The following is a 21,165-nucleotide window of genomic DNA, read 5'->3' on the forward strand; positions in this document are numbered from 1 at the left end:
TGATGGAGATGATGGAGATGATGGAGATGATGATGATGATGATGATGATGATGATGATGGAGATGATGGTGATGGTGATGGTAGTGATGGAGATGATGGAGATGATGATGATGATGATGATGATGATGATGGAGATGATGGTGGTGGTGATGATGATGATGATGATGTTGTTGTTGTTGTTGTTGTTGTTGTTGTTGTTGTTGATGATGATGATGATGATGATGATGATGACGACGACGACGATGACAATGATTTAAGAAAGAAGGCCCCGCATTTCTCTCACTTGTTTCATGCTGCCACTTTGTGGATGAAGCGATAGAAGCCCGACGTCCTCTCTTCTCGCCCTGCACTGACTGATGCTTGCTCAGCTGCACCTGGAGAGGATGTGGAAGGAGATCATGGACATGACACCACGACCTTCGCTGATCTTCGGGTGAGGGAGCACGTTGCGAACATATTTGAAGGATCTCACACCCTCTAGGGCCCCTCGGGAGGAAGACAAGAGGATATCAGGAGGGTCTGCGGTGACTTTGTGTGTGTATCCTTCTTGCCCGTCATTCTGAAGGTTTTTGGTGACTCAGAAGGAGGTAGAAGGAGCAAGACGAGTTTCAGAGAGGTCCTCCCCACCCTCCTCTTCTCTTTTTCCTCCCTTAGATCGGCATTCTCGTCCTCATTTCACTCCTCGTCTTCGTCCTCGTCCTGGTCTCCACCTCTCCTTGTCCTCCCCTTGTTTCCTTTTGGACTTGTTCATTTTTCTCGTCCTCATCCGCTTCCTCGTCCTCGTCCTCGTCCTCATGCTCTTACTCGTCCTTTTTCTCGTCCCTGTCCTGGTCCTGGTCCTTGGGCTCTTCCTCGTCCTTGCCTTGGCTCTCAAATTCAGTTGCCAGGCACTCGCTTACGAGTCTCACCCTGCAGGGGGTCATCCTGGTCGTTGGACATTGCAGGAGACAAGCCGCACAGCGCTAGGGTGAAGGAGGCGTCGGAGAGATTCCTTGCCATCAAGCAGTACCTAATGGCTGCAAGAAGCAATGTGGAGCAGAGAAAGATCGAGGTGCAGCGAGGTGAGTTGGATGCTCGACAGGAAGTTGTCGATGAGATTTTGTTCAAAGTTGTAGATGAAACAGAAATCCGCACAAACACCGTAGAAATCACCACAGCACCAGGGGCAACGATGATGACGACGGCAACAACATCAAACATCACGGAGAGTGCCGAGGGGGCAACGTGCTCGGAGAGACACGATTGTGAGGCCGTGTCGAGACAAGAAATCGAGAGGATGAGAAATGAGATCATGGAGTTAAGGTGACACGTTCTGCTAAAATCAGCTACACAGGAGGATAATATTTACCAGGAGGGAACTTTCCGTCATGAAGCAACAATCCGTATCGGTGAAGGAACTCCTCTCTCCTCTCTCCTCTCTTCCTTCCTATCCCCCTTCCTTTATTCCTACTTCCTACCTCCTCCTTTCCGTCATGCGTGACCGTGTGATCTCGTTTCAGCTCCAGTCAGTCTCCCTTGCAACATCCAGCGACAACCCTACGACCATCTCCGACCCTCCGGCTGTTACCGATCGACCCCAGTTGAGCTTTCGGTATGACAGCAAGAGTCAGCCATGAGCGCTCGTGATGTGTGCGCAGAAGTCTGCCTTCAAGGATCGATCGCGATCAAGTGAGAGAGAGATGTGGAATCGCTCCCTACAGTGAGCGGAGAGCAGCTGGTGTTGTCGTTGCTGATTGATCGCTGGTTGATGTCAGGGCGATCGAGCTTGAGATTGGCAAAAGGTTGTTTGCCGACTGACGCCGAGGTGTTTTCTGCCATCAGAGCTTGTGGGCGACTCGCTCAACCTGCTCGCAGGAGCTGGAGGAAAGGAAGAGAACAACATCGCACAGATACATCAAGTGATCCGAGTCTGCTGATCGCATGCGCTGAGCCCTTGACCAGGTGTGCACAAGACGATGTCGAAGTAACACCAAGTAGTGATAGAACACTTGAATTGTTCGTTTGTGAACGCAACCATTGTTGCACCAGATACGTCGAGAAGTTTCAATCTTGCAGACAATCTCGTGGCAGACATGGTGACTTTGCAAGCTCTTGACATGCTGACGCTGATCTTTGAGGTCATCGCTGCAGGGCTGGAACTCTGTTGCCTCGCTGCTGGGACAGAAAGGTGATAACCAGAGAAAGATGATGAAGCTATGAAAGTGACGCTGAGAAGAACAATCAAACTTGACGATCAGCCGTCTCAATGTTCTTTTCATGGGTGGGCGGCCCGAGTTGGAGGTTGTGTCCTCGTGAGTTTGCCAACAGGGACCGAGGCCATTGCCTCTAGTTTTATCTGCCTGGTCCACGACGACGAGATGTCGGCTGCTCGTGAGGGGCAGCAGCCACCTTGATGCTTCCTTGGCAGGAGCGTGGAGCAGGTGGAGAGACAAGTTAGGGGGAGGAACCCTGACGTGATTGACATCAACATGAGTAATCTTCTCTTCTCAGCTGTAAGGCTTCTCTGCTTGCAGCCGTCCCTCTCAGACCTGTCCCACACTTGGTGGTGCAGGGTGTCAAGGACACCGATGGCTCAGCTTGCTTCCAAGACCAGGTTGTTGACTTGCTCAAAGCAAAAGTTGAGAAGATCTTGTCTCTCGAGCTCGTCAAGGTGAGAAACTGTCTTTCGCTCGCCTCTCCTCTCTGTGTGAGCTTTCATTGGACAGAACAAACACGCGCAGAAATACGTCAACTTACCGCATGGGACCAAACGAATCCCTCTCGTCCGATTTCTCCTTGTAGGTTTTCCTCGGACATGGAGCCAGGTGATTTCTCATAGCGAGAAATAGAGATCAAATCTTCTCCGACCTTGTCCTCTTTTTGTTTGTCCTGCTTGCACTCGTCTCCCTCTCCCTCTTCGGTTCTTTCTTCGTTGCCCTCTCCTCCTCCTTCTCCTCCTCCTTCTCCTCCTCTTTCTCCTCCTCCTTTTCCTCCTTCTCCACCTTCTTCTCTTTCTCCCCCTCCTCTTCCTCCTCCTCTTTTTTTCCTTATCTCAACCTCCATGTCAATTCTCAGGCCCAACGCTGGGTTGAATCAGGACAATCGTTTCATACAGTCATCTTCCACGTAAGGCATTTCTTTTCCTCCACCACCTCCACCTCCACCTCCACCTCCACCTCCACCTATCTCTCCTCCTAACCTCTCTCTCTCTTCCTCCTCCTCCTCCCTCCACCTTCCTCCTTCCCTCCCTTCTTCCACCTCTCTCTCTCCTGGATCATCCCAAACCTCAAGATCTCTGTGTTCTCTGACAGGGAAAGTTCATGAGCAACATGAGCAAGGGCGAAGACCTGATGAGCCAGTTGTCCAACTCGCTACAGGTCATACCCGTTGCAAATCCTCCTCCTCCCCTGACGCGCAGCAAGGAGCTGCTCCCTTTCAACTTCGACGAGCATCAGCTTGCCATGCGCCAATGTTTCCTCTACCTCTCCAAGGTATGCTCGGCGCGCGATCACTCACACTGAGCTCCTTCAAGCATTCGGCGGCTAGTAAGAACGAGCACCAGTGGCTGGACCCAAGGTCGCAGGTGACCAGAAGAGGTTTACAGCGGCTGGCCTTGCGTGACCTTTCCAGCAGAAGTTGCTGTACGATGCCTTGGACTCGCTGCCGACGTCGATCCCCCTGTGAGAGCTGCAAGCTCTGTTGCAGTGACGAGGTTGGGTGACAGGATGGCGCAGGAACGAGGAGTTGGATGATGCCGTCTCTTGCATGAGGCACACCGGATCGCAACTGACATCGCCGTGGTGGCGGCCCAGCTGAATCATTCGAGACCTGCCGCCATGTTGGACGGCACCGTCACTACTTAGTAGTCTCGTTTCGTCGCCATCAACTATGAAATCCTTTCAACAACCCCCGGTCGCTGCTCAACTTATCGGATGAGACTCTGAGACTCAGCCTGATGATCCGACCCTCTCTTCATCACTGACTGACACTTTTTACTCAAACCCGGCTAAGCTAAACTTGAAATCAGTACGAGGACTCGGTTCGGAACGGCTGAGCAGACTCTAAGTTGGCCAAGTTGCCAACGGTTGGATCGCCGGGCGGCACTGCCACAAGTAAAGGCCACAAGCCTGAAGTGTGAGGGCGGCCGGGAGTCACCCGGTGGCCGTACCCCCGGGGCCCGGCGCCGCCCGGCGTGAGTCACATCACGGTCACCGTCACCGTCCGATGGTCGCTCGGTCGGTCCGATCCGCTGAGGCATGACATTAAACTTTATATTAGAGGGGGCAAAGGCTCCGTGACTCGTCGATTTGACTCAAACTTGAAATCTTACGGAAGCGGAGCCGACTCAGGCTACGTTGCCCCCGCTGACATAAGCCAGCCGGTACTCAGCGGGCCGTCGGTACTCGTAGTACTGTGACACTTTAGTACTGGCAACTTACTAGCGCTGAGCAATGATCGGAGCGGTCACGGGGCCCATGACTCGCCTGCCAGTGGGCCGGGCGGCAGCCTGCGCTCAGCAGCCCAGAGTTGGGTACTGGATTCCTCTACCAACGAGGATACTACGGGGGTGATGCCGCGTGTCACTGCCTAGTAGGCTACCATGATGCCTAACTGAGGCAAGTAACTCACCCTGTCACGTTACCGCATGCATGTCGAAAAAAACCTGTGACTGTGCCTACCTAGTCGTTAGCTCCATGGCAGTAAAGGAGTGCGAACAAGAGACTTTTGAGATCGATCGCTCTAAAACCTCAGAGCTTTCTCTCTAACTGATTTCAAATCTCTCGCACGTCGTTGAAAATCTCGAAGTGTGTAAAGCAGACTCTTATCTCAACCGATGAATAACTGAAAAATGGTGAGGATATCTTATCAAATACCCCACCTATCATTTACCACCCGAAAGTATGATGAAATTAGGGGTACTTTCACCACCCTACCTGATTAATTCCATCGATTGCCCGCCCCCTTGTCTGCCAGGATCTCACATCCACTAATCCACCTCATCCCGTTTAACCGCTTTTATCGATACGATGCGTTTTGTAAACGACCAATCATAATTATCCAAACCGATCTGACAATTGCACCAGGACCTCTTCCTATCCCAATCGCTCTTTGGATGGTTCTCCTTTGCTTCACTCCAGTGTCCCCTGTGCCACCCCTCGCACACACCCGTCCTAGCACAGTATCTGCCTCCCTCGCGATCCTCTCCTCTCCTCTCCTCTCCTACTCTCCCTCCAACGAAACGTCTTTCTTCAGCAGAATTCCATATCTCAACCTCACAAACCGATCACAGACCTCCACGTGGCCAAGATGGTAGCTACTCGATGCGACAGTCCCTCACAGATTGGGAACAACACAAGCTACCTTCAAAAGATTGTAGGAACCCAGAACAGCGGATCCTTCAAGGAAAAGAGGAATCGCTCTCAACCATCTATTGATGAGACCGTCTCAGAAAGACTCGAGCGCCTCAGGATCACGTCGCCCAAATTCGGCGGGTCTAAAGGGAGGAACAGCCGAGACATGCAAGGAGGTTGCAGATCTCCTGCTCCTCTCATGATTCGACGCACAAAACAGGCTGGTCCCTTCCTACTCTCCATTGACGTACAGTCCGCCTTCCAGTCAAGCCCCGAATACACGGAGCAATCGATGTCTGTTCCCATGGCGCCTCGAAGCGCCTGCAATCCTTTTCCTGGTCTGATTGCGAGCGACTCGGGTTTGCTCCAGCAGTTTCTGGTGTATTCTAAAAATCAGGTTTGAGCTCCACTGCACCAGTATCGGCCTTGGAGCCCAAAGGTCTTGCCCGCGCTCTGACAAATCGTTTAGTTTATTGTTTCCTCTCATCTGGATGTTGTAATGGCAGTTTTCCGAAGATACATGCCACTTGTATTCTAGCGTTTCTGTTGAGAATAAAATGAATCCTCATCTAACACCCTGTTTCCATCATGCACATGCTCAAGTGACCGTGACTGAATGTTCTCTCTTCACTTCGAAAGACAATCTTTGACATCATTTACACACAGAGCATGGCACCCAAGTCTCTGATGCTATCACCTCCACATGTCAACATGACTTGCTTTCATGGATTACTAGAGCAAACATTGGGCCCCTCCTACAAGATTGCACCAACCACGAGGTTTTCCTGCATGGAACAAGGTGAACAGCAGCCTCAAGCTCTCATGCACAATGTCAGACCGCACTTGCAACACTGACATGAACATCTTTGTCGTGCTCTCATCCTGGAACCGATGTGAGCTCACAATCTCGTCGATGCCCGTGCGCATGGCAGGTCATCGGGTGGAGTGTAATACTGTCATGCCCATTCCAATCAAGGCTCGGAATCAAGTAACCTTCTTCATTTCGCATCAGGAACGATCCTGAGCCACCTCGATCTTCCTGATCTTTCTGGCCAGCATCGTCGTGAGTTGCAGCAGGGAAGGCAGTCGATCTTCCGGGTATCTCGATCAGAGTCGATGAGACACATCGGGAGGAGAAACTCGGAGTTGATATGCTTCATTCATCGAAAAACTCTTTTCCCACTTGCAATTTCTCGTGCCTGGCCTCAGCATATCACCGTCACTGTCAAGCAAGACGACTGAGTTGATCTAGATGCATTTCTTGCATGGAGCTGTAGCTAATTCCCAAGACATCGTCGTTCTTAAAACTACTATGGCCGACACTCTAGAGGTCTCAACCTTGAACAGCTGTGGTGCGAGTGATGCAGGATCTCGATCTATGGTAGGATCAGTAGGAGGAGGAGGAGAGGGGGCGGGGGGGGGGGGGGTTGCGGGGGGTGAACTTGTAGTTGTAGTCGCAGGATTCCACCCAATTCTACCCCTAGCAGGGCCCTTTTTGGGACCCCTTCCTTGACCCCTCCCGCAGAGAGGAGGGAGGGGATGGCCCGCGCTGTCTTTCATTTCCCTCGTCTCCACTGGCAGCATCCAAATTGCCAAGAAAAAAAACAAGGAAAGGAAGGGAAACAAGACTGAAGCGCGGATAACAACAACTTGACTCGCACTGAAGATTAGGAGATAACTTAGCCAGGACCGCACAGATCGATCAGACTGCATGATTGGGCACAAGAACCAAGGTTCAATCACATTTCAAGGGGGTTCTTGAGCTGTTGCGATCCACAGAAATGAATTTGTTTTATGCATTTGCGATGATCGTGTTTCTCTCTCTCGTCCTAGTAGCAGAGACGGTGATGGAGGACAACTGCACACTGATAGCGAATTTAACTTCGGAAGAAGTTGCAGAGCTGACACGATCACTAGGCCATGATAGAGTTTCCAGAGTTGTGCAAGAGGGAGCGATCGATGGGTCACAGCTTCACCGTTTTCCTATGTTGATGCAGGAGGTTTTAGAGCTCCTGGACTATCAAGGCCAGCGTTTCGCATCGGATCAGAAAGGCGGTGTTGTGAACCAAAGGCATGCTCTGAGGTCAGAAGATTTTGACTGAGTCAAGCCTCGAGACTTCATTGTTTCTTTATTGTTAGCTCGGTTCTTTCATAATGCACAGAGTGCGAAAGTAATGCAGTGAAGCAAGGGAGATATGGCCGATCATGATACACGTAAAGATGCTACAGCATAACTGATCTTCACTCCTTGTCGACTGGGAGCCGCAAATGCTGTGCAACCCGCAGTCCTGCCATCACCACATCACGAGAGCAGCAGGAGAAAATGACCACAGCGAGTGAGGGAAGATCCTCAAAGGACTCAAATATTCACCTGTCGAGCTATCGCCGTTTGGAACTATCCCTTCCGAGCTAATAGCCTGAGGTGCGAAGCGTCACGATCGGCCTCGAACAACAAAGTCGGTTGTCACGTAGTAAAGTGCAGTTGGAACGCAGATGGCGTAGATGAACACGCTTGCAAATGTCCTGAAGTCTGAGAGGTCGACCATCTACCGCAGCCATCAGTCGAGTTTCCTCCATTCTTGCACGGCATCATGTACATCGTCAATATTGTCACGGACGTCGTTCCATGCCTCAAGTCTGGGGTCCTTCTTCAGCCAGTCACCCATAGAGCGCTGACATCTACATTAGCATGCTAAGAAGTATCCAGAATCATGATCACCTTGTTTGAAAACGTCTTGCCACGCCTCCCCATGGCGGAGAAGCTTCGAGCACCGCTGAGAGAGAGACGCGCGTCAGTATTCCAAGGCAAGATATCATCCAGAAAGCCCCAAGTTATCTCCGTGACATAATCATGAGATGTCCTGCACACAATTACAGTGTAGTAGACACCACGAAACAAAGTACGTTGGTTCATCCCAAAGGATGAGTATCAAGTAAATATGAATGAGACAAACCTACGTGCATTCAATACTGGGGGTTCTGCATGACAGTATATCGATTCAGTTTCACTACTCTATTCTCACAAACGATCATTCTCCTTCAACCCGCTGGGATGGTTTGCTCGCTGACTCGAAATGTTGTCCAATAATTCCTAATTGTTGACATGCCTTTCTGCTTCCCCTTCCGTTCCGGTTCTCATTCCACTGATGCACTTGATCTTCATAACACAAACATCTTTTATATCTTGCACACTCCTCTCCTCTGCTTCCTTCCTTCTCTGAGGTTGCGATTACCGGCGCAAGGCGGTTGCGAGCATGGCAGCGGCGAGGAGGGTATACAAGGGTCTACCACCCGCGGTAGCCCCAACATGGGTGGGGGTACAAATGCTACTTCCTGTCCTTGGCCCATATATGCATACCAACATTTTAACATAGTGGATTACATATAGAAATGAGCTTCATTGGTATATGCTTCGGTATAGTGCAACTGAAGAAGCCAATAAAGGGGTAGTGGTACTCAAGGTGTTCAATCGACAACCCTGACGAGGGTGGGGTGAATTGTAATTCCTGCGGACAATAATCAATTCATGCCGGCCTCAGAATAAATACTACTAATAACGGAAGACAGCATGCGCCACATGAACTCTTTTTAGCCTACCGGAGCCGAGCCGGGGCCGGGGGGTTGCCCGGCCGCAGCACCACCGGCGGTTACTCGCACCTTAAGAATTCAGAGTGTACGTTACGGACGTTGGAATCGTAACGGTCCAGCAAGCTCTTTTTTTTTTCCTGCGAGCGTGCGGTCGCGTGCAAGGCAATCATGGCGGACGCTAACGCCCCGAAGAAGCGCTCCTTCCGCAAGTTCCAGTGAGCGACCCCTCCCTCCCTCCCCCCCTACTGTCTTCTCTTCCCTTCCTCTACATTATTCGCTGCTCGCCGCAATCCAGGACATGTCATTTCATGAGCGTCGTCCAAATCTTTGACAGATGTTGCTTCCTGACCTTTCTTGATATGGCCTTGAGAGTGCTACGGGATGGCTGCATGTTGCTGAAATGATCCGATCTCAGTCTGTCACCAATTACTTCCTCTTTCTTCATTTCTTCATGATTTATGGTCCATGTGCTCGATGAATGCATGGGCCTCGGCAGCAAATGTTGCAACAGTTTTGTATGTTGCTCCTGATTATCAGACAACATTTGTCGCATGATTGATATTTCTTGTTCTGTCCTATCTGGTGTGCGACCGATATTGCTAGTCAAAGTTTTTCAAATGTTTTCACTTGTGGTCCACAAACATCGTTCTCCCGTTCCCGTATCCGATGCTCCTGTGCATGAGGATATTTTGTGATGTTATCTTGCAGATACCGCGGTATCGAGCTCGAAGCTTTGCTCGACCTCAACCAGGCTGACTTGATCCAGCTCTTCCCTGCTAGGTCCTTGAAAATTGCAGCCGACGCCACGTTCTGACTAGTGACATCCAACAGAATTAGGAGACGTTTCAAGAGGGGTCTTCCCAAGAAGTACTCTGTTCTCCTCAAGAAGCTGAGGAAGGCCAAGAAGGAGGCGCCCATGCACGAGAAACCCGATGTCGTCAAGACTCACCTCCGCAACATGGTGATCTTGCCCGAGATGATTGGATCAGTTGTCGGTGTCTACAACGGAAAGTCCTACGTCTCCGTTGAGATCAAGGTGTGTTGATCGAGCACATCTCTCCCTCCCTCGCTCCCTCGCTTCCTACATTTGTTTCTCTTCTCCCCCTTTCCGTGCTGGTGTAGTGACAAGCGAGCCAGGCTGAGATGGTTGGAACTTATTTGGCTGAGTATTCCATTACTTACAAGCCCGTCAAGCACGGAAGGCCTGGTATCGGTGCCACGGCCTCTTCCAAGTTCGTTCCGCTTAAGTAGATTTTTTCATTATGGGTAGAAGTTGATAGAATTCTTTGGGGATTACTTGGTGTCCTTGCCTCGCCCTAGCTCGGACTTCTCTTCCTTGTTGGCTTCTCCCTCCCTCACCCGCTCATCTCCTCTACTTCCCTCATGAACTCCACTCGTTGGGATCCCCAGATCTTATTCGCGGTAACAAGTGCCTCGAACCCTCGTTTAGCAGACATCAACATCCGATCATTAGAGCTCTCATTCCGTTTCCTAACTCTTCTTGTATTGCATCAAAGTTAGAGTGCAAGCTCGACATCAGCGCCTGCTGCTTCATTCACAGTTGCCACCAGCGTCTTGGGTGGCCTGCCCAGAGATCAGCAAGATGGAGCCGGCAGAATGAAGACAGCAAGCGGGAAGCAAGGAAGGAAGCAAAGAACGGCAGGAAAGAAGCCTCCTTACTGCATCTCTTCGATGTCTCTTCCGACGATGTCCCACATGATCACTGTCCGATCCCCTGACGCCTGCTACAAGTCAACAAGAACCAGATTGCTTGAAGCGCAACTCACTGAGAAAAGTCTCCACTTCCTCTGAAACCACAGCCTGCTCTTGCCAGGTGAGACTTCTAGGCTCTCAACCTCGAACGTTCACCTCGAGTCCTTCTCGGCCGTATCCTGCTCCCTCTTTTCGCAAGGAGGTACAACGATCACACTCGTAACGAGATGCTTGTGGCCTAGACAAGTTGCACACTGTCAACCTTGATCTATCGGATCAACACGCGCATGCACGCCCTTCTGCCTCACCTCTGTACACTTTGCCTTGCTCCGATCCGAGACGTCGAGCTATCTGAGCTCCCCGAACGATGGCGCGTACGATTCGAATTCCCGTTGCTATCCTGCCGACCATACGAGCCGATCGGAACGCTGGCGGCATCAGGGGCGTGAGAAGCAGCAGCAGCAGCAGCAGCAGCAGCAGCAGCAGCAGCAGCAGCAGCAGCAGCAGCAGAGTTCAAGCTCAGGCACCTGTAATGGCCTTCTGCGTGTTCTTCACTCCCGTATTCTTCCCGATGCTCTGCTCGCAGATGGTCGCGTTGGGCGAGGAGACGATGGGGGGAACGAAGGTGTCAGTGGTTGGGTCTGTGGCTGACAGGCTGTAGTCGAACTGGAACTTGTACAGAGCAACTCCAACGCTGACGACGACGACGAGGATGTCGAAGTAGGTCCACACCTCGACGGGAACGAACATCCACTCTCTTTTGATGACGGTCTGCCCCAAGAACTCGAAGACAAAGGCAGAGAGAACAAACAGGGTGATGATGCCAGCAATGGGAGAGTCGCGACCCAGGCAGTCGTTGAGCGAGGGGTCGGGGTTGATGTCAGGGCTCAAGCTCAGGCCAACCGCAAGGTCTCCGAGGATGAGGAGAAGCATGGTCACGGAGAAGCTGACCGAGTCCAGGAGCCTTGCCAGCGCTACCTTCCTGTGAGGAGGTCAAGCGCAACGGATGTGTCAAACGCGAGCTATTACCAGCCTGATATTGCAACTGACATGCTGTGCAAGGGAATGCTGTTCATGTAGACATTTCCATTCTGACAGCCGCGGAACACCAGGATCTTTCCCTGATACTTGCATGCACTGCGGAAAGTCAGACGAGGCTTCGGTCAGCCAGCAACCTCTACCAGCATGAGTTGACTGGTATCTGATGATCCCACGACTTCAAGGGCTCAGAGAGGTCGACGTCATCCTCCACCTTTCCTCTCCAGATCTTCATGGTCCCATCCATGGAGGTCGTGAAGAGGACGGGCACTTTCAGACCTGTAAAGACGTTGACGCTCGTGACACATCCTGAATGCCCCAGCAGCTGCTGGGCTGCCTCGCCCAGCTGCAGGTCTATGATCTTGATGGCTCCGTTTGAACAGCCGGCGGCGAGAAAGTTCTTGGTCACGGCCATGGTGTTGACGACGAAGTAACCTTCAACCTGCCATCTAACTGTCAGCTGCAGCTGGCAGCGAGCAGGCCAGCAGACCGCCTTTGCTTTCATCATGACATCCACAGAGAAAGAAACTTTCCCCAGCAGTGATTCCCCAGCCTTGTCGTCCCTGTAGACAAACCTATCATGGCAAATTGAAGGTATGGAGAGGTCTTCACCACTCATAGAGCAACACAATTACGTGCTCGTCGCCCAGCAATCGTTTCAGGTCTAAAGTATAGGAGGCTTCCCAAACGGGCCTTTCTCTCGAGACAGATGCCGTTTGAAACTTGTCGGTTTGAAACAACAGCCTGCAGAAGTAAGTCTTGCTCTTGTTGGGCTTGGTAGGGTCCTGATGCAACATCAGTCTGAAGAATGTTGGGCCAACAAGCTGGTTGATCGTACAGGCAGGTTCTTGGCTCGCTCGATCTCAACCTGTAGACGAGACACATCTCGAGTGGCGATCTTCTCATACTTGACGCGCAAGAAGATCTGGGTGCGAGTGCCCTGGTAGTGCTCGGGATCATCGGAGTGCTTTTCTGCTGCCAGCTTCGAGTCGTCGAAGGACATGCTCGTTTGAAGAATGAAGTCCATCGAGTTCACTCCTGGCACAACAAGACAAGGGAGTGAGAAATCAACCCCGACATGCCTCATCCCCGCACACACCTGAATCGAAAGACAGGACTCTGAAGCAATCTGCTGAGATGACGTCCCAGATTCGAACCGTCTGCTATAGTTAGCAGGAGATTGTTGACACGGAGGCGAGGCTCACAGCGTCTAGCGATGCTGTGAAGAGCTGCTGCGTTCCATGCGCGTCCAAAATCTTCATGCTCGTCACTGAGTCCCGATGTCCCTTGTACACGGTGATCGCTGTCCCCGTCTCAATATTCCACATGATCGCCCGGTAGTCATGAGAGGCTGGAGGAGGGTTGAGCGCGTCATAGCATGCAGCAGACAGTGGGCCAGCAGATTGACCTGAGAAAAGGCGGAGACGAGGGATGATGTGCAAATCGATGGCAACGTGCAACTTAGAGTTTCGTTTCTGTTTGAGGCTTGTTGCGTTGATGAGGAAGAACTCAAGCCTCTTGGACGTATGGTGCCACGTGATCTCGAGCTTGCAGCCTTGTCGTCACAAGGTAACAGACAAGGGAAGCAGGGAATACCGAGAGATTGCAGACATGCGATCCATCTTTCATCATGGTGAAGGTCTTGGTTACGACGAGGTCGCTGTGGAGGAAGAACAAATTCAGTATGCATAGAGGGCTCGAATCTCCTTCAACTCACTAATTCGCTTTGATCTCGAACAAGTCCGCAAATGGCAGGTAGACCGCACCTATCTCATCTTCGTGGCCGTCCACTACGGATTGCTCGTACCTGGATCTCACTCGATCAAGAACTGTAACGGCTGACACGCTTACTTTGAACCCACAGAGTGACTGTAATGAGCGTGTCCCGCCCTTCCGTTTGAAACTCGAGACGCTCGTTCCACACACAATTCTTCGAGACGATCGCAACTCCGCTGCACTTCCTGAAAGATTTCGCAGCCTCGACGACATGGGTGCAAACAGCCGAAATCAAATCATGGTGCCCTTCCATCATTCGGATGCATCTCTTTGTAGCGGTAGAGAACATACGAACAATGGCGTCGTAGGAGCCTGTGATCAGAACCTCTTCCCCATCAACCTCTGCCACCCACATGCATGAGACGGCATCGAGGTGCCCCTCAAACATGCTGATGTACAGTTTGTTGGCAGGATCTGTATATCACACATCAACTTGTCAGCACCAGAGGCATGCGGAAACAGTTTCATACCAGCATGCTGCTCCAGGATATCGCCGTACTTGTCTGTGACGTACTCGGCCCTTCGCTTCAACACCGGCACGTTGTCGTTGATGTTGAGGAGGTCTCTTCGCACCAGCTCGTCCTTGGTTTCCTCTGCCTTGACCTGCAGCGCCACATCTGCTGACACGAGCGCGCGCTTGCTCGCGTGAGGCTGAGCCATTGCGGGGGAGCTATCAAGGTTGAGGGGCCTGCACTATGCCTGACTTGAGGCAATCACACTGATCTCTGAGGGCGGAACCTGCTTCTGAGTCAACCAGAGCTTGCTGTCGCAGTCACCAACAGCACTCGGTTGCAGTTCAAGTGCCCTCATGCCATACGGTTTGAGCCGCCAGCGTGCCTGGAGCATCAGCTCAAGTCAGTGAACGCTCTCTGACTTCATCATCAACTTTCGATCGATTTCACTTCCGACGAGCCCGGCAAGAACCCGCTACTCCATTGAAGTGACAGCATCAGTCGGAGCCTGGGCGCATGACAGCGTAGGCTTGTACTGAGGCATCTAACTGACCTCGATCTGACTCTACTAAGCCTCATCAAGCATTCCCTCAGCGGGCCAGTAGTCACGCTGCCGCGATGATCCTCGTCTCTCCTCCCTTACCGGCAAGCAGTCTGAGGCTCAGGCGTCGACAGCCATTGGGCACCGAACGGTAGCTGCCTCACCCCGACCGTTCCGTGAAGCAGCCTGCTAGTTGTGGCGCCCGGCACCGACTCGTCGGAGACGGTCGGTCGGTCCGGGGGGCCGCCCCGGGCCGGGCCCGGGCCCACTCCGGAGTCCCGGACGGCGCCGTTCACCGGCGTGGCGCGGTACGGTCACGGGTGACTCCGGCGACTCGGAGGGAGGGCCGAGTCCGATGGCCCGGGCCGCCAAGTCACGTCCCGGTCACGACTACGGTACTGACTTATTAGTAGTCACCCGACTCGGCCGCGATCGGACGGGCACGCCGGTGCCACCGTGCCCGGCCGCCGCCGGTGGCCGACCGTGACTGTCGAGTCCCGGCGGGCCGGGCCCCTGGGCCCCGGGCCCGGCCCACCCGTGACCCGGACCCGGCCCGGGCCGGGCGGCCGCCCGCCGCCGCCGCCCCGGACAGTGCCGCTGTGCAGTGCGGTGACCGCAGGCGGCTAGCCAAGTGCTGAAGTCACTAACCACAGTGAGATGCGGCGCCGCGCCCGGCGCCGCCGACGGCGGCCCCGGCGCGGAGCCTCGGCGGAGTCCAGCAGCCTGAGTCACGGGAGTCGGACTCGCCCGCCGCTCCGACCGCTCACCGTGCCAGGCCGCCTCCTTCCTTTTTGGGCCACGAGGGTGACGCCCGGGCCCAGTTCGCAGTCAGATGGCTGACCACCTATACCACCCCCCATTCACCCTTCTATCACCCCCTGTTTTTACATTCAGCTGATCTCAATCCCTGCAACCACCCACCCCCTCTTCGAGGACATCCGATTCCCGCGCTGTCCGTCGATCCTCATCACACCCCCTTTCCCGCCAGATCCGTAAAAGTGAGTATTACAAACTCGTGCAAAAACCTTTTAAATGCTTCCTCTTTGGTACATCATCAATACAAAAGTAGTTTTATTCCAGTTCCCGGCAATGCGGTGGTAGGGTCCTTACCAGTGGGACATGGGACCCGTATTCGAGAGGGGAGAGGATCAACTTCCAACGTGGTGGTGGTGTACCCCAACATACTAGGGGTGGTTGAGCCAGCAAAGACTCAAATTCTGCAAGCCTACAAGCACTAAAAATAGCAACAAAAAGCTATACATCTGATATATAATGTACCAGCATGTCGCAAATAATTTTGTGGTGGTAGCATTCTTTTGTACCATCAATCTTCTTTTCTACCGACATGCGGTATCACGAATTTATTTTGTCTGTACCAAAGATTCTGGACTTTCTGTGGTCAACAGGGCACATACCCACCTAGATTACTAAAAATTGAAGCCCTTCGGCTTTGGATGTCGGGTGGAGGGTTGTCATCGTCATCGTCGCATTCGGACGGATGAACCCCTCTCTAAGGGCGGATCCTGGTGAAAGGAGTGGATAAGGGGGGTGGTACATTTGTATCCAGCTACCGGTGTAAATTCCCTGATACAATCATCTGTCTCCTATGGTGGGTGCACAAAGCGAAGGCCTGCAGGGTGGGTACTCATTCAAAATTTCAATTCGATACCCTCAGGGGGTGGTATCACAACAGGGTGTGTATGGGGTAGTAATTCACACAGTCCACCCAGGACCGGTCCTTTTAGATCAATCTTCTTGCCATGACCTAGGGGAAAAGGGGGTGGGAGCAAAAGTCCTAATCTAATGTGAGGGTGGAGACTGTCCGACTAAAGGGGTGGAACCTTCCACAGGCTCTCTCACCCCCTGCAAACTACCCCTACCCACGTTGACCTGTACCCCACCCCCACAAATATATTCATCTCCAAGCACCCATCCTTTAATTGGATGGATTGATTCGGTTTGACCAAGAGCGTGACCGCTACCCATGGAACCAGACCCCCTACCCCTTCTCAATATACCCCTACCCATAGAATCAGTGTTTATTGGTGATCAAGGTCTATATCTATACCAATTCTTCCTACTCCTAGGTACACCCTACCCTACCAAAAAAGTTCTGCTACAGCACCCACCCTTAGACATTTGAACCCCACCCTGTATTGATTTCTATGCCTCCTAGCTTACCACCCCCACCAGCTAAATTGGAACTTTCGCTCTTGTTTGACCAGCATCTACCCACCCTGCTGACATGTTCCACCCCACCCATTTTCAAATATAGTACCCCACCCCGCAGATTTCACTCGGTCTGGTTTTGCCGCGGCGGCAACATGGGCAGGAATGTGTCCCTGCAGTTGAAGCTCGTGAATGGCGCGACAGTCGCAGTTTCCGTCCCCTCTTCTTCGACAGTGTCCGCTTTGAAGAAGATCGTGGCGGAGAAGGAATCCATACCAGTAGAGAAGCAGCGGGTGAGTGAAATGGATCCTTGTTGTTATGGCGCCATCCAGCCCGTCCTGCGTTGATTTGCAATACGTTGATTGGGAGCGCCATTGGAGTGTTTATGTCATCATGTTGCCATTGATTTATGTGTACACTTTGTATTCTCGATTTATGTGCTTGGCACGATCAACGGTCCCTGCATTGTGAGAGGGAACTGACATAGAATCTTTCGTGAGAAGCAATGCGAAACCCACTATCCTCGGTGTTTCTGTTTCAACAACTGTTCTTATTTTCTGTTGCTGACATGTTTTCCTTCAGATTATTTATGCTGGGAAGGAGCTTGATGATGCAAGCACCTTGGCCGAGAGTGAAGTTGAATCCGGCGCACAGATGTTCGTGGTAGTGCGAACTGCAAAAGGACTGCAGATCCACGTCAAGACTCTGAAAGATCGCTTTTTCATCATCAACGCTGACCAGACTACCACCGTCCTTGACGTGAAACATAGAGTTGCAGAACAAGATTCCCAATGGGAGGTTACGCGCCAGCGCATGATCTTTCAAGGCAAGGAACTATTGGACTCAAAACTCATCGTCAACTGTGGGCTCCATGACGAAACACCAACGGTCCACCTAGTCATGCGCCCTCCAGCGCCAGGAACAGCAAGGAGGCGAAAGGACGACAGCTCTCTCAAGACGAGCACTAGCGCGAAATCAAAGTCTAGGAGTTCACCAGTGGTGAAGGTTGAATCGAGTGCGTGCGCGAGCCCTGAAGACGACTACCGTGATTGCCGTGTCAACGGTGACCTCATCACCGAGAACATTCCCATGGAGTTTGAGACTGCATGGTCTGAGTTCGAAGTTGAAGCCAGATCCACATCGGCATCGGCACAGTGGGAGAACGCGGTCCAGCTGATGCCTACTGGAGGGCACGGGAATTCTCCTGGATCAGATGAGAGCTTGGCTGTGATTGAAGCTCTGGATGTGAGCGCGATCGACCTTGGGACTCTTCCTTCCTCATCCCCAGTGTTCACTGACATGGTTGCCAACACGAAGGTTGAAGGCTTCGAAGAGCTCCCAGTGCCGTCGACACAGGGTAGGGCTTACGACCTGAGCAAAGTAGATGAAAAGCTTCGCAAGCGGCTGCTGAAGAACCGTCTCTCTGCGGAGAGATCCAGACAAAGGAAGCAAGCCCATGTGGAGTCACTGGAGTTCGAACTTTCTTGTTGCCGGTCAGAGAATGAGTATCTCAAGAAGAAAGTCGCATCGCTGGAAGCTCAGTTGGCAGCTCTCTCCATGGCAGCAGGGTCGAACCAAAGCGCCTACCGCAAGGAAGTCGCCGTCTCCTAGACATCTCTTACTAACGCTACCCTTGTGTTCGGATTGTGCGACTTGCGCCCCTCCGCTCATGTCTGAAAATAAACCTACTAATCCGCACTGACTGCGCTTTCTCTAAAGAGATTTTCCATGGACGACAATGGAACGTGATAGTCAAAGTTTATTTTTGTCTGGGACAGGAGGTTATGGATTTATTTACATCAAGTGCTAGTGGCCAGTCACGTTATGGAGAGTTTCCTGTAAGCTGTGCAAATCAGGCACGAAAGAGCGAACCCGTTTGATCTGCTTGTGGTGATGATGGATAGACGGACAAATACGTTCAGTCTCTGCTTCATCGTCATCCTCTTTCGCTCCATCCTCTGTCCTCCCCTTACCTGACCACAGCTCGTCGATCAACTCCAAGTTCTTGCCATGGAACTCCTCGTCCCCTTCCAGCGTCTCGAGGAGAGCGCTGAGATGGTGAGGTGCGCAGTCAGTGGTGATGGGGTTGCTGTTGCGCTTGAAGTAGCTTTCCGTGGAGACCTTGAGCAGCTCCCATACCTGCCAAAGAGTCAGAGCTGATGCAGGAGATCGAGACGGCAGAATCAAGGGCAAGAAAGCACACTGAAAGAAGCTGCAGAAGGGGGAGAGGAGGAGGGGGAGTAGAGGGGAGGGGGAGGAGAAGGAGGAACCTGCATAAAGTATCCAGCATCTGAGATCCTCCTGTAGTGAGTTTGCAGGACGAGGCAAGAAAGGCTCCATGCTCGAAAGATGTTCTTCTCTAAGTTAGGGCAGGGCTTGTCCTCCACCTGCTGCCCGGTGAGACCAGACAGGGAGGACAGAAAGCAGCTGCTATGTTACCTCGTCCAGCATCTCTGCCACGAGCTTGACGAGAACCTGTCCCAGACGTTGAGATAGGAGGAGAGACGAGAAGAACGTTGGGACAGGAGAAGGAGTGAGGAGGAAACGCGTACCTGCTCGAAGAAACGCACCCATTGCTGATCCTTGACTTCCTCAAGAAACGACGAGAGAACGATTCTGCAACATGGTCAGCAACCGGCGCAAGACTCTCGTCGCACCTCTCGTAGGTGAGGAGCCCGTAGTCCCTCCTGTCTCTCAAGGACCGCGACTCCTGTCCGTCTTGTCAGGCAAGCTCAACACATTCCGAATGCAGAAGAGAAGCAGGAGATGAGGCAAGGAAGGAAGTAGGAAGGAAGAGAGGGGAGGGGAGGAGGAGGAGGAGGAGGAGGAGGAGGAGGAGGAGGAGGAGGGAAGGAAAGCCTGACCAGGCAAACTTTGTGCATCGTCTCCACTACATGCATCCAGAGCGCGTGCGTTGACTGAGAGGTTGAGTTGCCTTCGGGGAGGAGGAAGAGGTCCTCCTTGAAGCCTGTGGGGAGATGAGGAGATGAGATGCCGGCGGTCAGCGATCACCGCATGCTCGACGCTTCTCGAGGGAGAGAACTCTGAGATAGCTCGCGAAGATGAGATCGACGGACTGACATGTCTAGTAAGAGCTGGCACGTAACGAACCAGGAAGCTGAAAGGGCAGAGGAAGAGAAGGATGTGACGGAGGAGGAGGAGGAGGAGGAGGAGAAAGCCGATGCTTCGGCTCATATTCCTCACCTTGCGTGACAAGTCGTCGTTTGCGATGAAGACAGCAAACACACCACAAGCCTACAGCAAACATGAGCAAGACAGGAACAGAAAGCAACAGGGGCGGAAATGGACAAGCAGCAAGTAGGAGGGGAAGAGCTGGTGATAACCTTGACTATCCTAGTAAAGTTCGCCGTCGCCATCATGGACTCGTCGAGGACTATCATCGCCAGCGCCTCCAGCGCGAGGGTGGAGGTCGACGGGTATCGGCACATGCGCTGGGAGGAGATGAGAAAGGATAGAGGGAGAGCAGCGGCAGACCTCGAGCACCGATACAACCGCATCGCAGAGCTTGCCGGCCCTGACAGCAGACAGGTTCCTCTGCTCGCGCGCGTCAGTCGAGTGCTTGCTCCTCGTATCCGGGTCACCTGAACGATGGTGAAGAGATGCGGCATGCTCTCGTCTGCCAAGCTGGAAACTGATGGAAATCCCAGTGGTCAAATGAAGGAAAAGAGGAAAAAGGAACAAAGAGCGCAGCAGCGGGAGGGGATGGTGGGAGGAAGGGGAGGAGGAGGGCAAGGAGGACTGGAGGTGGAAAGTTGAACGGAGAGGATTGAGGAGGAGAGCATTCAAGGCGTCAGGGCACTCACATAGTTCCTCGGTCAAGTTGTTCATGAGCCAAAGGATTCCAACAACATCTCCAATCACTTGCGGCTTCTGCCACGGCCAACAAGTCAAATCGCAATCACCATTTTTGTCATCGTGATCGATTGCCCATCCTCTCCCCATTGCTCTCCTCTCCCCTCCCCTCCCCTCCCCTCCCCTCCCCTCCCCTCCCCTCCTCCTCTCCCCTCCCCTCCCCTCCTCTCCTCTCCTCTCCTCTCCTCTAATTTCACCGTTGAGATCGCGTTGTTCCCAATCTGCAGCAGGCCGACTACCATCATGTCTACTAGCTCCTTGGGAGTCGAAACTGTTCATATCATCATGTCAATGTTCAAGTACATGTCTTTGTGCACACCAATGAAGGCAATCATTACGATGCCAATCATCATCGTCAACAAAAACATAACCCACTTCACCATCACCATCATCGCCAGTAGAAACATCAACACAAACCATTTTCGATCGAAGGAGAGAGCCCGTGAAAGATCCAGGGCCACAAGGAGGAGATGCGGTGCTGGTTGTTGTTGACGAGGAAGAGTAGGAGTTTGAGAGCAGTGACTTGTCTCTTCTGCAACTCTCTAGTCGACCTCCTCCCGCTCTTGTCTACTGAATGTTTGTCCTCCTCCTCCTCAACCTGCAACTCGATCTTCAGCCCCCCGCCTCATCGCTCTCGCATACCGTTTTCTCCCTCCTCCTCTTCTTTGCTACCCTCCCTCCCTCT

At 52.5% G+C, this 21,165-nt stretch overlaps 7 protein-coding genes across 7 annotated transcripts in view; 4 read left to right on the plus strand and 3 right to left on the minus strand.

Moving 5' to 3' along the window:
- Positions 1-2: 2 nt before the first annotated feature.
- GUITHDRAFT_107916 (hypothetical protein) lies at positions 3-3,795 on the plus strand (the record flags this gene model as incomplete). Its single annotated transcript, XM_005833229.1, has 19 exons — positions 3-68; positions 369-433; positions 482-524; positions 582-616; positions 916-1,302; positions 1,352-1,388; positions 1,500-1,591; positions 1,638-1,699; positions 1,755-1,804; positions 1,855-1,898; positions 1,942-1,976; positions 2,029-2,167; positions 2,408-2,472; positions 2,514-2,650; positions 3,291-3,356; positions 3,402-3,470; positions 3,512-3,562; positions 3,613-3,659; positions 3,714-3,795. 19 exons carry the CDS (start codon positions 3-5, stop codon positions 3,793-3,795), a joined length of 1,572 nt encoding a protein of 523 aa, XP_005833286.1.
- Positions 3,796-5,131: 1,336 nt separating this feature from the next.
- On the plus strand, positions 5,132-5,904 carry GUITHDRAFT_152457 (hypothetical protein). The gene has a single exon (XM_005833230.1). It carries the CDS (start codon positions 5,287-5,289, stop codon positions 5,731-5,733), a length of 447 nt encoding a protein of 148 aa, XP_005833287.1. The 5' UTR covers positions 5,132-5,286; the 3' UTR covers positions 5,734-5,904.
- Positions 5,905-7,442: 1,538 nt separating this feature from the next.
- GUITHDRAFT_152458 (hypothetical protein) lies at positions 7,443-8,590 on the minus strand. The gene is made up of 6 exons (XM_005833231.1): positions 8,564-8,590; positions 8,050-8,104; positions 7,928-8,002; positions 7,799-7,876; positions 7,702-7,747; positions 7,443-7,618 (listed from the first exon to the last, which is right to left on the minus strand). The coding sequence occupies exons 2-6, from the start codon at positions 8,080-8,082 to the stop codon at positions 7,572-7,574; spliced, it is 279 nt and encodes a 92-aa protein (XP_005833288.1). The 5' UTR covers positions 8,083-8,104; positions 8,564-8,590; the 3' UTR covers positions 7,443-7,571.
- Positions 8,591-9,071: 481 nt separating this feature from the next.
- Positions 9,072-10,213, plus strand: RPS15e (small subunit ribosomal protein S15e, cytoplasmic). The gene is made up of 4 exons (XM_005833232.1): positions 9,072-9,133; positions 9,627-9,698; positions 9,750-9,954; positions 10,056-10,213. Exons 1-4 carry the CDS (start codon positions 9,087-9,089, stop codon positions 10,167-10,169), a joined length of 438 nt encoding a protein of 145 aa, XP_005833289.1. The 5' UTR covers positions 9,072-9,086; the 3' UTR covers positions 10,170-10,213.
- Positions 10,214-10,403: 190 nt separating this feature from the next.
- On the minus strand, positions 10,404-11,722 carry GUITHDRAFT_152460 (hypothetical protein). The gene is made up of 7 exons (XM_005833233.1): positions 11,661-11,722; positions 11,159-11,613; positions 10,940-11,059; positions 10,788-10,869; positions 10,706-10,739; positions 10,599-10,660; positions 10,404-10,502 (listed from the first exon to the last, which is right to left on the minus strand). The coding sequence occupies exons 1-7, from the start codon at positions 11,681-11,683 to the stop codon at positions 10,436-10,438; spliced, it is 843 nt and encodes a 280-aa protein (XP_005833290.1). The 5' UTR covers positions 11,684-11,722; the 3' UTR covers positions 10,404-10,435.
- Positions 11,723-16,774: 5,052 nt separating this feature from the next.
- On the plus strand, positions 16,775-17,513 carry GUITHDRAFT_40724 (hypothetical protein; the record flags this gene model as incomplete). Its single annotated transcript, XM_005833234.1, has 2 exons — positions 16,775-16,900; positions 17,190-17,513. Coding segments are annotated over 2 exons (450 nt in total), but the record flags the coding sequence as incomplete, so codon positions are not given.
- A 900-nt stretch (positions 17,514-18,413) lies between these two features.
- GUITHDRAFT_138402 (hypothetical protein) overlaps positions 18,414-21,165 on the minus strand; it is a gene marked incomplete at both ends in the record, with an annotated part of 9,106 nt that continues 6,354 nt past the window's right edge. The window contains 14 exons of the mRNA XM_005833235.1: positions 18,414-18,746; positions 18,878-18,994; positions 19,047-19,082; positions 19,160-19,223; positions 19,265-19,317; positions 19,472-19,575; positions 19,620-19,683; positions 19,719-19,862; positions 19,952-20,059; positions 20,103-20,162; positions 20,210-20,259; positions 20,432-20,498; positions 20,678-20,751; positions 20,898-21,078. Coding sequence (XP_005833292.1) covers positions 18,414-18,746; positions 18,878-18,994; positions 19,047-19,082; positions 19,160-19,223; positions 19,265-19,317; positions 19,472-19,575; positions 19,620-19,683; positions 19,719-19,862; positions 19,952-20,059; positions 20,103-20,162; positions 20,210-20,259; positions 20,432-20,498; positions 20,678-20,751; positions 20,898-21,078 — 1,455 coding nt within the window. The remainder of the gene's footprint in view (positions 18,747-18,877; positions 18,995-19,046; positions 19,083-19,159; positions 19,224-19,264; positions 19,318-19,471; positions 19,576-19,619; positions 19,684-19,718; positions 19,863-19,951; positions 20,060-20,102; positions 20,163-20,209; positions 20,260-20,431; positions 20,499-20,677; positions 20,752-20,897; positions 21,079-21,165) is intronic.

Source organism: Guillardia theta (assembly GCF_000315625.1).
Source record: "Guillardia theta CCMP2712 unplaced genomic scaffold GUITHscaffold_31, whole genome shotgun sequence".
Taxonomy (NCBI): Eukaryota; class Cryptophyceae; order Pyrenomonadales; family Geminigeraceae; genus Guillardia; species Guillardia theta.